General features: G+C 39.4%; 1 protein-coding gene across 1 annotated transcript in view; it reads right to left on the bottom strand.

Annotated features, from left to right (window-relative positions):
* Positions 1 to 16,352, bottom strand: part of RELN (reelin) — a gene marked incomplete at both ends in the record, with an annotated part of 285,763 nt that overhangs the window by 114,102 nt on the left and 155,309 nt on the right. Inside the window, 2 exon segments of the mRNA XM_084305864.1 lie at positions 11,307 to 11,547; positions 14,756 to 14,852. Of these exon segments, the coding sequence (XP_084161990.1) occupies positions 11,307 to 11,547; positions 14,756 to 14,852 (338 nt within the window).

Raw genomic sequence — 16,352 nt, 5'->3', positions numbered from 1 at the left:
AGATTCAATTTGTTCTCTTTTTCATTTTTGTTTACATTTAAATGATTTTTAAGATAAGAACAAATTATGTTGCTGACTAAAACATTGTAACTAAAAAGGCCAAATGACAGCAACTTGTGTGATATTTTTCTCCTTGTTACCATGGAAGCATCAGTTGAAGGTCCAGTAGAACAGCAGAGTTTAATTTTGTATTTAATGGGGTATTACAAGCATGTGAAACATTTCATGTGTCCTTGCACACATTACAACACAAAGTTAACTAATTTGTGAGGAAAAATTAATTTAGAGAATAAACCCTTTGACAAATCTGATAACCTTCATTAAACAAAGTTTTCTCCCAAATCACCTACATAATAGAGCATAAAATACTTGCACACACCTGAACATACATACTTCACAACATTTTCCTATTGTTTGCAACAGGAGCAGGACTGTAAGCCTGCCATAGGTAAACTGTTGTATTCCTAAATAAACAACAGCTGCCTGTTGCCAAATGGAAAGAAGCCAAGATCTGTTCAGGGATGGTGGTCATCCCAAAGGAAAAAAAAAATCAGTTTAATTTAATCTGGCATTACCATTACTATTATTCACAAGCTGCAATTGTTAAGCTATTGCTTAGCATGAATAGGACAAAATGAAAATTGGCTGGATACATTCCCATAGCTCAGCATGATTGGATTTGCTCTCAATCTAATATTCACTTTGAATTTTTCTGTGTTTCTGAAGTTTGATTGCTGGATAGTTACAGTGTCACTGCTTCTTAACTGCTTTAGAGGCCCTGCAGTGGCTCATCCTCACCTACCTCTGCTGTCTCTCATATGCACTGTCCTATGGTTCACTTTTCCTTGACTGTTGTTACCTGCCCCTATACCTGCTGGTGAGATGACCAGACTTGCATGCCCTTGTCTATTCTGCTCATTTCTCCTGGCAAATTCCCCACCAGGTTATTTTCTTCAGGCACTTTCCTCAACAAACCTTGCCACTGAAGACTGCACTGCTTACCAGGATAAGCACTCTCCCTTCTTGCACATTTTTTTTTAATTTCCCCATCTTGCCAGCCTCAGCTCATCTCTTCCTTTATAAATGGATGGTGATTTTTCCTGGGATGCAGGCTTTCTTCTTGTTTTGTGTCTGAAGAGGCAACAGTAGTATACTTCCTGCTCAGGGCTCCTCGCTGCTACAGTGATACCACTCCTACAAGAAATACTTTTTCCTGATGAAATTGATGTTTTTTCCCATACTAGGTTAACAGATTTCATTTAGGATTTGCTCTGCTGCAGGTAAATTGATCTATTAAATCAATCCCTTATACCACAGCAGTTTTATTATACAGTACCATGCTGTACCCCATGGGAAAGCAGTGTGGAGCAGCCATGCCTGAAAAAAAAACACACATTTGCTTTCAGAATGGATTTTGCCATCAGTTTGCCTAGCAAATATTAGTCCAGATAGAGAAGGCATTCCACTAAAATGAAATAATCAAATTATCTATGAATATCTCCAGTCTGTGAATACAGTTCTTAGTCAACATTTCCATGAGAACCACCAAGTTGGATTAATTAAGGTGAACTTTCCATTGTATGGTATGAGTGCATTAGCTAGTAATTTGAAGATACAGATGGGAGACAGTGACACATGGTTTCAAGCCCAAGCTTTGGGTCAAAATCTGAATTTCACACTCTTTATCCTACTCTGTACTCCTTACATATTACATCTTCTACCTTCAGCTTTCATTCTGTTTTGGTAGTTGCTCTCAGTTGCTTGCCTGTTGATCATCTGAGATACAGAAGGGTTTTAATTAGCACTGCTGAAAACTATTGGGTTTCTGACAACAGAAGTAGGGAAATTGGATTTGGTGAAGCAGGTGCTTTCCAACTGGATCTATGTTTTCTTGAATAAATATAGACTAATTTTCAGTAGCATCTAAATGGTTTAAGGGACCTGAGTAAGATCTGGGATCCTACATCATGTTGGCATGTCTGATAAATCTCCATGTTTTTAAAGACTTGCATGAGAGCTCCACAGAAGTAGACATCTGCTGTGCTCAGTGTGACCTGTTGGCTGGAGGAGACCCCTGGAGATCTCCAGTTCACTCTGCCATGTGAATTAGCACAAGCAAATTTTGCAGGAGACATAGCTGGGAACACAGCCCTGAAGATTTTTAGGAACTCAAAAGACAAAGCTTGGGAATGTAACCAGAAGCACTGAAGTTCATCAAACCCAGCTTCTGTCACAGTTGTTCAAGTCAAACTTGTGAATCAAAAAATACCTCCTGGCTTTATGGTATGGAAGTTCTCTACTTGGAGAGCAGAACAGGGGGAAACTGAATGATACAACTGTGCCTTTCAGAGAAGCATCAACAGGAAACATCAGTGTGAAATTCCTTGCTGTAACAGATTTTTGGCTGAGGTACTGCATATAGTCTTCCATAGCTTTGTCCCCATGTTCCCACGAAAATGTTGCTCACCTCTGTGCCTTCAAAGTACTTACAGCCATCTTTACCATCATTTAATTGGGCTTTTATCAGAGACAAACACTGATGCACCTCTTCATATTATCTCTCCTGGGCCTAATGGCCCCGATGATTCTTTCAGACAGCTGTAGCCTTACAATTTATTTTTTGGCGACATTTCTTGCATTGGAATGAATGTGTTGGGCATTTGGGCAGTGCCAGCTTGCAAAGGGCTGGTGGCAGATGGAAAGAAATCTGCCCAGTATGCCTTCACCTCTACACGAGCAGAGAGCCATCAATTTCCCCCATTAAGGAGTTGTCACGCAGCCCACCCAGCTGGAGGAGCATCTCCGATAGCCAGGCTGGTTGGCGAATGCTATTCAAATACAAAACACAGTTTAAAAGGAAACAAAAATATCGTTTGTCGGCAAATTGAAAATGCATGGCTTTGACCGCAGCCAACTTTTTAATGACTGTAATATTTTAAGTGATTATTTTTGCCACTTCAGATTGCTCCTCAGAGAGGAGAGGTTTTTTTAATTAAAATCTAGGCAATGCAAACAGATGAGATATGAGAAGCAGAGGAACAAGAAATAAGATGAAGAAAATTAATTAAAGCAGCATTGTCAATGGAGCCATAAATTAGATATTGTGTCTTTCTGGGAATGGGTCATGCAGGTTCTCAAGTTTTTAGATTTTGGCATGAGAGCAGGTACTGGGATAGATGAAGTCTTGATAAAATTATGCCCTGTATATGGTTTCTTAGCTAGTGAAGGTAAAATGGCAGAACTTCAGACAGATTCTAAATTCTAAATTCTGTGGATTTGGCTACTAAGGCTTCTGGCCTGAAGTCCATTCTTCAAGCAAAGGAAAAAATACAATGTGATTAAAAGTTTCCCATGAGATAAACAAGGCTTTAATCTTTCCCACAGGCTATGTTTTTAGACCATTTAACATAGGCTACAGAACCAAAATCTTGGCTGTGCAAGCAGGCCAGGTGCAAAGAGGGTTATAGTGCACCTTCCTTTTTCAAAAAAAAACAATGGGATGACACTTGTCCTGTGATGTAGTAACAAACAGTCTATAAAGTGTGCTTTCACTCATCATTTCCGATTATAGACTGTTATCCAAAGGCTGGTGCTCAAAACATTTGCTTGTTTATGAGTGACTGGTATATGTTTCTTAACTTTCTGGGACACTTCATAATGTTTGTACAACATCGGTCATTGTGTTGATGACTGATTTCCTTAATGAGTCATTTAACTGGTTTGTACTGAAATATTCCTTTTTATTATTGGGAACTGTTGATATTTCTAGGACTCAGCAGTGAGCTTGATACAACCTCACCTGTTTTTCTGAAAGTAATGACATGTATCAACAGCACTGTACAATCAGAGAGAGAAAGAGTCCAAAGTCATTTCTACTCTTTGGCATCTAATGGGTCAATTTACATTGCTTTTATTAATGTGCATCTTACAGTGACCTGCAAAGACAAAATTCTTTCTTTCTAGGAGGCAGGAAACACCCCTGGTGTTTTGACGCTAGCTCAGCTCTAACCCTGGCTCCCTGCCACCCCCACCACACTTCCAAGCCACAGGGAACTGGCATGGAGAGAAGTGCAGGCTCAGCATCGCTGCCCAACAGCTATGCTCAGCTGCCTGAACAACACACAGCACCACCGTCAACAATCTACCAGTTCCAATGAACTCCAGGCCCTTGTATCTAAGCACCATTGTTTTAATTAAAAGTGCGATTATCAAACAACAACAAAATCAAACAAACAAAAAACTACACACACACAAACAAACAAAAAAAAAAAGCAAAAAAAAAGCAAGAACAATTCCACATGTGGGCTACATCCAGTCTTATGGGTAGAGGGCCCACCTTCTTGTTAAAGGGAGCTGGTTGACAGGTTTTGTGCACCCTGCTCTGCTGTCGTTGCCTCCCCTCCCCTCTCACACTCCTCCTTCCACCCACATAGAAGGACGAAAGGCTTTGAGCTGAGGTGCAGCAGGAAGCCAGCTCATCTCTTCCCAGGAAGATGTGCTGGATAAAGGCTCCTGTGAGGCAAAGCAGCTGGCTAGAAAGCTGGGTTTGGCCCACAGACCAAAATCTGCCTTGATGTATCTTACTCAAAACCAAAGTAGCCTTTTCAGGAGCACCTACATCCATGTATCTTTGCCCAATATAGGCTCACAGCAATTTCCATCTGCCATTTTCACACTGGCATAGCTAGAGAATCACCTTTCCTTCTTCAAACAAGTATATTTCATCTGATTCACACAATGGGTACCTCAACCCCTTTTTAACATGACTTTAAACACCCCCCCCCCAAAAAAAAAAAAAGAAAAAAAAAATTCATCTCAAGCAATTAAAACCAACAAAGATATATATGGGATATTAGAATATTTGTTTTGAAAGACCATCCAATGCCATTCCTATTAATTAACAGAGTATTCAGAGATTTGGAAATCTGCTCTGGAACTGGGGGTGTGGAATAGCTTAATCAGCCTTTCTTTTTGCCAAACTCTTAGTCCTGCCCATATGTCTCCTCTGCTCAGTCACACTCAACAACGCATGTCCGGGAAGGACTCAACAGATTGAGGATGTGTATAGCCCCGATGTGCTCAGGGTGTGGTGAAAGGTCGTGGAGTTTTACAGACATGTTTTCTCAGTGAGTGTTGAGTTCTCCCACTCTCTTCTTAGGCAGTTTTCTCTTCCACTAAACTAGATTGTGTTTCTGTGAGATTAAAATGAACTGAATTACAATGACCTGTTACTTAGTTATCACAAGTAGGCATGATTGTATAGTACTAATCTATTGAAAAGCAAGGCCACACAGCTATTTCACAATTAACAAAACAGGGACTGTGCTAACTTGGAGATTATCTCAGAACACACTTGAAATCCACTTGAGGAACATTAAAAAATAAAAATAGAAAAAAAAAAGAAGATGAATTTACTTTTAATAAAACTGTTTTTCTCCTTTATTTGGACAACAAATTGATAGCTCTGCCACTAGTCCCTACACCCCCTGTAAAGTGGAAGAAAGATTTGTGAGATGGTACTGCATCAGTCCTAAAAAAAATCTATCTATACATACCTACATGTATACCATCCCGTGAATACATAGGAGCAAAAGTAATGGGAAACTCATACAGACAATTTCTGTTTTGCCTTCACAGGAAGTACTTTAATATTGTGTGTGGTGGAAATAAGTAGTGTTTCAGGAAATACCAGAGACTGATGACACTGTCTTTCACCTGTTTCTTTCCTCATTCTTTTTTTGCTGTTGTCCCAGAAGTGGTAAAATGACCAGATGGACCCACAGCCAGCAGCTGAAGAGCAGCTGCAGCTACTGACTGAGACAGCAATTCTGTACCTTGACCCTTCTCAAAAGTGGTGAGTGTCACTAGTTAACACATCATGACCAAATACATCACCACTGTATTGCCTGTGGCTATCTACAATGCTTTTCCTCAAATGTGGAAAAAATCCAGAAACAGATGTTTTGGTCTCAATGTTATTCTTATGTAACCAAAACCACTGCAGAGACTTGAACTTGGTTGGCTCCCTTCTCAACCTCAACTTTTGAGCTTGTGCATCCAAACTTACACAAGGACAATCAGAAATAAATAAATAAATAAATAAATAAAAATTTGCAGAATCTGTATTTCAAAAGACAACAGTAACTTCTGGTCAGGTCTACAGGACACGTGAAGAGTCCACTGAAAGATGAGATCACTCTTCTGTTCTTCTGTTCAAGAAGCATTACTGAAAAAAAAGATTACATCTTTTCCCCAGATTAGCTATGGAGTGTTGAGGTCCTCAGACCTTCAACAGCACTCAGAGCACAGCACTGCTTCATGTGTTTCAGCATCCTCAACCACCAGTGTAATATCCTAACCATGCTTGATTGCAACACCACAGTCACACTCAGAGCTGTCACTGGAGATATTGAAATGCAGTCAGGAATTTATCCTGTTCAACACCCTTCCTTACAGTTCAACTCAGATAAATACGTTCCAGTGGATCCAATTAATCTCCTAAGGGTTGCTTGGCCTTGCTAAACAGCATCTTTCTTGTCTTTTGCTATCTCCTTTGGAACTGAAACACACAAATTCAGTGGTTTATCTCTCAGCTTGCTTCCTGTCTCAGTAGCCAGTTCCAGCTGCGTCTGCAATCAGCCATGTGAGTAACAACGGCTCCTGAGCGCAGCAAGAAACACAATAAAATTCCTGGTCCAGGCTCAAGCAGACTGGGAGAGGAGGAGAAACCGCTTCCCAGGCTGGGTACAGCAAGTTCTTACAGGCACTTACTGAGGAGACACTGTCTGATTCCACCAAAGTGAACACATCAGTGAATAATTACTATTAATGCTTGCGCCATCCTCTCCAGTGACTGAATTTGCCACAGAACCTAACCCAGGACACACATAACAGCCTTCATGGTATCATTTTTTGTTCATTTGAATGCCTTTTTACTTTATTAATCTAAGCTGCTATGAATTCGAGCAGTTTTACCAGCAGAGCTCCTAGAATTGCAGTGTTCACTATTTATTTTAGTAGATCTCAAGTTCTACCAAAGTAGAATTCCTGCAGAAAAAAAAAATAAAATACTTTCCTTGTAACTTGATAAGCATTCAACATGAGCATGTACCAGATATAACAAGCAATTCTCAAAGCCACCTCCTGGGCAACTACTGGGAAAGAACCAGCTGAAACACATCCTCCGCATTGCTCCACCACCTGAGCAATGCCTGCTGGGATAGTCCAGAAGTAAATACCTGGAGAAAGATTATTTTACTCCTTTTTCTATCAGAAATAAGTATGTATGATTTCCTCTTCTTTCAGTTCTGGCTGCCAGCTGGATGAGCTACAATACACCACAGGGTACCACTGTCCTTCCACCTGAGAAATATGCAAGTATCAACCATTCTCTGTGATGAAAGGTGGTGAGCAAGAGAGGATGAATACAGAAAATAACCCCAATAAAAGGGATAAACTTAGAAATAATCTTTTTTGGTGTTTTTTTTTTTTTTTTTTTTTTTTTTCCTTAATACTTCATTCCCTTGGTCCTATGAAATTACTTTATGGCACAATTTTGGAAAGGAACTGATGCCCCACAGTTTTGCATATACCAGTTAAAATTGATTTAAACAACAAATAACATCCAGACATGTGACTGTTAACATTGTCAAGGAAACCCCTAAAGAAAAGCATAGAAGGGAGTGAGTGAAGAAGTTAACATCAACTTCTAGAAAGATTTTAAGGACAATTTATCTGAAATACTAATTGACAGAAGGCAGGAGGAGATGAATTTAAACTTGTATGGCACAAACAGGCTTGGATATCAGAGAAAGATCTCATCAGAGTGAAACAGAGTAACATATAGCAGAAGACTAGGTATAGGAACTGATTTAGAAAACACTTAGATGAGCAAGTATAGTAACACAGTATAGTAATGAAATCTTTTGATCCCATAATAAAAATATAAACAGAAATTTAAAATTACTTTACATAATTTCTGAGCAAAAATCAGGATAATTAAGCAAATCTTATATACTCAAGAAACAAAAGGACTTGCAGGAAAAAGCAAACTAGATTAGGTTCCATGCAAGCTATCCCTATGGCATTATCAGGGTTTCTCTAACTTTGTTTTGAATGCCAATGCCTTCAATGGCAGAGAAATCTCCTAAAACCTTCTCACAGTTTCCATTAACTTGAGAAGCTTGAGAGCAATACTGGGAATCCTGTGAAGACGTCCCACCTATTGCTGCATCATCTTGCACTGGTTAAGTCATTTAGCTACTGTGAAATGCTGCTTGCAACACACATGATTGATGTGGTTCTAGCAATCATGGGTTACGCTTAAAATGTGGGGTAATGTCATTAGCACAATGTACAAAATTTCTCTAAATTTCTCTAAAATTTCTATTTATATGAAATAGTATGTTTGTGATGAACTGAGATTAGAGCTATCCTAAAAATTTGAAAGAAAACATTCTTGCTAAGTTTTATATGCTGTTTTATATAATGTTCTAATCCTGAAAATCAAAATAAAATAAAATAAAATATTATTGACACTATAATGCTACTGAATCTGATGTAAATCTTGACATAATTTATGGTTTTTATTTTTTACATGACATGAAATTCACATTTCAAAATCTGTTGATATTATATTTGGCAATATTTTCCTGAAAATTTGAGGAAAACTGCAGCAAAAAAAAATTAATAATGAAATCCGAGCATGGGAGTGTTCTGGTAGCAAGCCAGATACACTATTTTTTGAAATAACTACAGGGTCCCCAGGAGAATAAGAGCCCTGTGTTGCACACAGGCTTAACCCAGTCTGGCTACACCACAGCCTTGCATGTAGCCTTAACATGGTACAATTGGCTACATAGCCAAATGTCATCTGGGAACAGATAGATGCAGTTATTTCTAGAACAGAAGACAACCTCGGAGGAATGGCAGGTTTGTGAATCCTCATTCATATCCCACACAAGGTTTGAGCTTGAAAGGGATTTCAGTCTAGAATATCTAACTGTTTTCTGCATTCAAGTCCCTCACCTTTCAAGTAACAACACTTGTGTATTGACACTGAATTGGCTCAGTTTAAATAAAAAAATATATATATATATATAATAAAAAAATCAAAATAAAACAAATAAAAAGAGGTTTACTTGCTAACATTTAGATGATGTTTGTGCATGTTTCAGAAGGAGCAAATGGTCTTGGGCTTGGTCTGCTGGGAAGACACAATTGCACCTATGGCACATTAATCCTTGCTTTGCTTTCATACCTTCTCATGGGTAGAATGGATTTTGAAATTCAGAGATAAGACTGATGTCAAAAGATCATAGAAAATTGTTATTAAATATGCAGGACATTATTTGGTTCTAAAATTTCATATAAAAACATCATTGTAGTTTAAATGGTCTTACTGAAGTAAAAAAGTCAGTATACAGGTACTATGAGTAGATTAGTGATAGTATTTATTTCTGAAAAGATTAACTTGAGGCCATTCATATCAGGATCTGTGAAAAAAAGCTGTGGCCATGACCAATGGCTTAGTGCCCTCAGAATGTGACACCTGTTTCCTGTGGCATTGTCAGAACCATTATCAGCTTCATAAATGAATGGTGACAACAAAACCACCCTTTCTTTCTGAATGAAAAATAGAAAGAAAACAGAAAGTGATCTGCGGCTCAAGTTCTGTCTGTCTGGAAACACACACACACACAAAAAAAAAAAATGCAATTGATTTTGACATTTAAAACAACTCTGCATTTGAAGGAACTTTTTCCAAAGAGAAAGGTCCCCATAGTGTTTTTTTTTTTTTCCTAAGGAAGTATGATCCTTCTAGACCTCATGCATCATAGCAGGCTCTTACAGAGAGAGAAACTTTTAAGGAGCAGCCACTACCTGATCAAGAAAGGTGATATTCACAGTCAGAAAATGGGGAAAAGCATAGCTTTTAATGGTGGCTTAAGATGAAGCAAGCAGTAGTACCAAAAAAACACCAAGTTAATCAAACTGGTAGAATTTAAACTCTCTGAACATCTGTTTAACATCTTTGTTGGTGACATAGGCAGTGAGATCGAGTGCACCCCCACCAAGTCTGCCGATGACACCAAGCTGTGTGGTGCATCCAACATGCAGGAGGGAAGGGATGCCACCCAGAGGGACCTGGGCAGGCCTGAGAAGTGGGCCTGTGCTACCTCATGAGGTTCAACAAGGCCAAGGGCAAGGTCCTGCAGCTGGGCGGGGGCAATCCCAAGCACAAACACAGTCTGGGTGGAGAATGGATTGAGAGCAGCCCTGAGGAGAAGGCCCTGGGGGTGCTGGTGGATGAGAAGCTCAACATGAACCAGCAATGTGTGCTTGCAGCTCAGAAAGCCAACCATGTCCTGGGCTGCATCAACAGAAACGTGGGCAGCAGGGTGGTGGAAGTGATTGTCCCGCTCTACTCTGCCCTCATGAGACCCCACCTGGAGCCTGTGTTCAGCTCTGGGGCCTTCAGAGGATCCCAGAAGAAGGACATGGATGAACTAGAATGAGTCTAGAGGAAGGCCATGAGGATGATCAGAGGGCTGGAGCACCTCTCCTCTGAAGAGAGTCTGAATGAGTTGGGGTTGTACAGCCTGGAGAAGAGAAACGTCCAAGGAGGCTTCTCAGTGGCCTTCCAGTACCTAAAGGGGGCCTACAGGAAAGCTGAGGAGGGACTCTTTGTTAGGGGTTTAGTGATAGGAGAAGTGGGAATGGCTTAAAATTAAAAGAGGGCAGATTTAGATTAGATATTTGGAAGAAATTCTTTACTCTGAGGGTGGTGAAGCCCTGGCACAGGCTGCCCAGAGAAGCTGTGGATGCCCCATCCCTGGAGGTGTTCAAGGCCAGGCTGGATGGGGTTTTGGGCAACCTCGTCTGGTGGAAGGTGTCCCTGCCCATGGCAGGGGGTTGGAACTAGGTGATTTTTAAAGTCTCCTCCAATCCAAACCCTTCTGTGATTCACAATATCTAACTGAGAGACTTGAAATTGTTCCAAAAACGTCGAACCATTTTGCTAAAAGGAAGCTGTTTTCCATTTTCTGTTGTATGATCTTTGACATGACAGTAGTTGCAAACTGTCATCTTATTTTGGTAGTGGCAGAAAGGTTGCATTGTTTTAAAAAGCCCCAGTGGGACACAGAAGAGGCAGAAACAGAGCAACAAAGAACTTAGTTCTGCAAACAGATGGCATGGCCTAAACATTCTTATATGTGCAGTTTGGTTATATGTTACAGTCTTCTTCTACATACAATAATAATAATATCATTATATCATTAAAAATATTAAAATACCAAACTAACCTTCACGGTTGCCCCAGGAAAGAAAAGCCAGTTGCCAGTATCCACAGGATCAAGATTATCTTCTAGTACAACTTTTCTGTGAGCAGCATTTATGATCAGTATGTTGTCCAATGCCCAACAGGCTTCATACACTTCACCAGCATGAACATAGTCCTGTTTCCACTGAAAATGGATGTTTTCCCCTTTAGCATCTTCAGGAAGGTACAAGATGTGGATGATTGTGCTGACATTGGAAGGCGCACTGAAAAACAATGATATTGAATTAGACCAAGTTTAAGCCATGACCAAGAACAGTTTTCCCTCATTTAACTCATTTGCCAGGTGTGACACAGTTATGCTGACATCTCTTGTATGTTGTTAGATCTTCTATGGCTATTAGAAAAATATCTGCCCCAAGGCAGAGTCTCACTGTGCTTGGCAGTGCCCAAACAAAGGCAGCCCTGCTGCAAAGAACTTTCAAGCTAGGATGGTGAAGAACAGATCAATGCAGAGCCTGGAGAGCAGGAGCACACAGCACAGCAGCATTCATACTTGATACTGGTCACAGCTCCTAGGTGACTGGCCATTGTCAGGTATTTTGCAAGTATGGCCAAAGGAAATTTGAAGGAAGCATTTTATGAAAGCAAATCTCCCCCAGACATAATTTTTGCATAAGCTATCACCAAAAGAAACTCCCAGCTTCTGGTGTTACAGTCTCTCACCAAGTGGGATGGAACAGACTGACTGGAAGGAAAAGCTGGGAATTTTCTCTGACCAACCTGTCCTTCTGATCCCACACCCCTGCTGGCAGGCTGTGGGTGGGGAGGGACAAGTTTTCTTTCTTTTGGCATGCTGCTTCCAAAACAATACACAAGAAACAACACAGTTGGCATCTCTGTTGCTCTTGCCTCCATGAGTGGGAAATGTGGGGAGGAGAGACAGACCTGGATTGTTGGCAGTGACCAGGGCCTGGAGCTCTGCTTCCCAAAGTTGTCCTCAGAGCTGTGAAGACTGAAGGTCATCCTGAGCACTGTGTGGGTGTCTTTACTTTGCCACTGCCAGTGAAAGGACTAAGCTCTGTGTGTGCAAGGAAAGGATGCTGAGAATTGTTATTTTAAGTTTATTTTGCATCCAGCAAGGGAATCAGCTACATCAGGTTGTGAGGAGGTACAAAGCTGGGGTTTGCATCATGTCAAATCCACAACCTTGCCTCTACCCTGGTGGTGATGCCTCCGTGGATTATTAATTTGTGTGCCTTAATTCAGAATTAATCCAGAACTTTTAGGGAAAAAAGGCACCAAGAACTTGTTCACATAGGACAAAACTGAGGGACTACTCTTTGTCAAAAAAAAATCAATAGAGTGCATGAAATGCTGAAAAGAAACTGTGTGTGGTCCATATTCACACCCAGAAAAAATTACCTTGCACTTACAAAACATTATGTTTTTTGCCCTCCACTGCAATGCCACTCTGAAACATTATCCTCAGTTCTCCCTGAGCCCTGGGGATGGTTCACATCCAGCACCTGCCTTGTCCAAGAGACATCCTTCCCCTCCCTCTGAAATTGCACTAACATGACATGCACCAACACACCAGCATACCACCATGGTGCCTTTCCTGCCCTCCCGTCACATCCCTGTTCTCCCATTCCCTGGAGCTGCATGCAGTGCAGAGAAAGCCACTGAAGCACAGTCACATAAATACTGTAACTCATACAAGACCACAGGAGAAATTAGCATCCTTTCATAATTCATCCTCCTCTCTGCTTTGCATGACATTGCTCTATTGACCTATTTTCTCCTGCCTGTTCCTGCAGTCATGATTAAAACAACACAGATCAAACTGTATGTTCATTAACTTCACATATTTTGGGTTTCAAAGGTTTACGCTTGTGCCATCACAACTCTTAAATTTCCTGGTTGCAGAGCTATGAGGGTAGCTGGACTGATCTTATGAACTAGGTGTATAATTTTGCATCAATGTGGGGAAAGACGGTCTGTGGTTACTTTGAGGTAACTCCACTGGCTGCAGTGAAGATGTACGTGTCTCAGTTTATATTTTTGTGAGAGAAGAATTATTGTCATTTGTTTCACTGAAATTGTTCATAACGTGTATCTTTTTCAAAGAAGTCATAATCACACCCAGAAGGAGCAGGAGCATAAACTACTGAAACCCACTGCCTTGCAGCCAGACCTTTGCTTGCTTGTCAGAAATTAAATAGTTCTTTACCCTGCAAATTGTCTCAATTGTCTGAAAATGGACTCAGGCAGATCACCTGTGTGGCACAGGAAGGCAGACTGAGACACAATGAGGATGCTAAATATAAATAAAGTTTTTTCTTTTCCCGTTTTACTTTTATAACTATATATAAATGCAACTGCACAAAATACCTTTCTCAATACTAATTAATAAAATATTACATGTTTCTAAGAAAGTAGAGTGATCTGCATTACTGATTCTCTATGTAAAGGTATATATTTCACAAGAAAATATTTTAAACATTCTTCTCATTCATAATCCTTTGTGCTTTTGTATAAACCAGTTTGCTAAAAAACAAGGCATATTTCACCACGATCTGGTTATTATAAGTGTATTGGAAGCCAAATGTTCACATAAAACCATAAACTATTTTTATGGAACATTTTATCCTGCTAAAGCAGAAACCTGCAACACTATAAATTACTGTTCTTTCTGAGATTAAAAGCAGTGCAAAAATGCAAAAGCAGTGAAGGTTTTGGTTTGGAACAAAGCAATCATGAGGAGAGCACAAACAGGCCTTATTTCCTGGTGTTTGGTGGAGAGCACCAGTTGAGAAAAGTCTCTGTGACTATGATAAAGTGCTTTATTTTATTTTATTTTATTTTATTTTATTTTATTTTATTTTATTTTATTTTATTTTATTTTATTTTATTTTATTTTATTTTATTTTATTTTATTTTATTTTACTTTAATCGACTTCCATTTCACTCTTGAAGATGTCACTGTGTTCACTAACTTTTGATTTAACAATGTTTTGGCAATTTAACATTCTTTCCATACTTGATACAAAACACACTGAAATTCTTTACTGTGAGGGTGGTGAGGCACTAGAACAGGTTGCCCAGAGAAGCTGTGGATGCTCCATCCCTGGATGCATTCAAGGCCATGTTGGATGGGGCTTTGGGCAACCTGTTTTTTTGGGTGACATCCCTGACCCTAGCATGGGTGTTGGAACTGGGTGATCTTCAATGATCACCCAGTTGTAAGTGATCCTTACAATCCAAACCATTCTATGATTCTGTGATTCTATGCCAAAAGCGATGGCAGTTCTGCAATTAGCATTAGTGGCCATAATTTCAGCCCTCAGCTTTTAATGTGCCTAAACAAGTGAGAACTAGAAAGCTAGCAATCAAAAAGTTTTAAAAGACCAAGGCTTAAACAACACCTGCTCAGCCAGAAAGCATGAAAATGATTAAAAAGCTGTAACAAACCTAATTTTTTCCAGCTGAGTCCAATCCGCAGAACTATTCTTACTGTAGGACACTGTGATGCTGGGATCTGAGTAGCTAAAGCGGCATGAACCTGATCCTGTGAAAAGCAATGAAATTAGAAGCGTTACGACACATTGAAGCAATAAATGATCCTCCAATAACAACCATTGCTGACTGTGCCTTTGTCACATCATCACTTCTCTGTAATTTTAAAGTGCTTTGATTGATGATGAAATTTCCTGGGATCTGTTGCTGCAGGTAAACACGAAATAATGCATGCTTTATGAGTCAGAAATAAAGTAGAAATGATAAATCACAGCAGTGCCATGTAATCTCTGCAAATTTCCCAAGGGAAGACAAATAAATTGCTTAACACCCCCTACTGCAGGGAAAAAAGACACCATATAATGTTTAAACAAAAGCTTGTTATTAGAGTATAATCCACAGAGCAGTATTTATAGGGAAAACAGTAAAAGAGTGTTTTAATATTATTACATAGGAAAAAAAATAAACAGAAATAAAAATACTGTAAATGATAGGAAAATATATACAGGATTACTTGAACTGAATATGCTCTAGGAATTTAAAAGAACAAAGACATTACAAAATTAGTTACTTTAAGGATGCCCAAAGAGAATTAAATGAAGATATCATCCCATATACTCACTAGAGCCTATAATTAATAATAAACATTGGATGTTGATCTGGGAATCTCAGAACACTTTACAAAAATGAACTAATTAAGCCTTATGGCACCCCTGCAAGGTAGGGTAATATATTTACTTTTGATTTGTAAAAGGGTGCCTCTGGGTGTTGTCACAAAGCATAAGCTTAACAATTAATAAAGGGGACAGTCAAAATAATAAAAACTGGGATTGAAAAATTTGACCTCCCAAATGTGATAAACAAACTGAGTGATAATTAAATACACTAAAAATACTATTTTTGTTCTCAAACATCAAGTAATTCATCCCTCTCAGAAAATTTAACACCCAATGAAACAGATAAATCCAAATGCACGTTCCAAAGATCAACATTTCTACTTGATAGACAGGCTGAAACGTGAGACTCAAAGATCAGCAGATAGCAGCTACCTCCCTATTTAAAAAAAGCTTCTCAATTAAACAGCATCTCTGATTGCATCAGGATACTGCTGAGTGAGTACCACAGCTTCCCTTACAGTAGGGGTATGTATTATGTGTGGTATGAGTAGCGTGTTATGTTTCTGTGTGCTTCAGATATGTTCAGTTGCAATGAAAATCATGCTTATATGGGTATATAAATACACATTAAAAATATAATGTATAAATAATATATTTTATAAAAAATTAAATATAAATTATATGAAATAGAAACATACACACATTTCTATTTATATATACAAATGTGGAAATTGCTGAACATAAAATTTTGCAGCTTGGGCTACTTATTGTTGTAATGAAATCAATGGCCTGATTAAAAAGGCGTTGACCGCTTGTACAAGGGACCAGCCTACACATTTGAATAGGAACATATGTCATGATGTACACTGCCTGCAGCCCCCGCTCCCCCGAGGCAGCTCCCATTCACAGCTCTCAGCTCGACAGCAGCCACACAA

The sequence above is a fragment of the Netta rufina genome (assembly GCF_964035555.1).
Source record: "Netta rufina genome assembly, chromosome: 1".
Lineage (NCBI taxonomy): Eukaryota > Metazoa > Chordata > Aves > Anseriformes > Anatidae > Netta > Netta rufina.
This window is presented reverse-complemented; position numbering and strand designations above follow the sequence as displayed.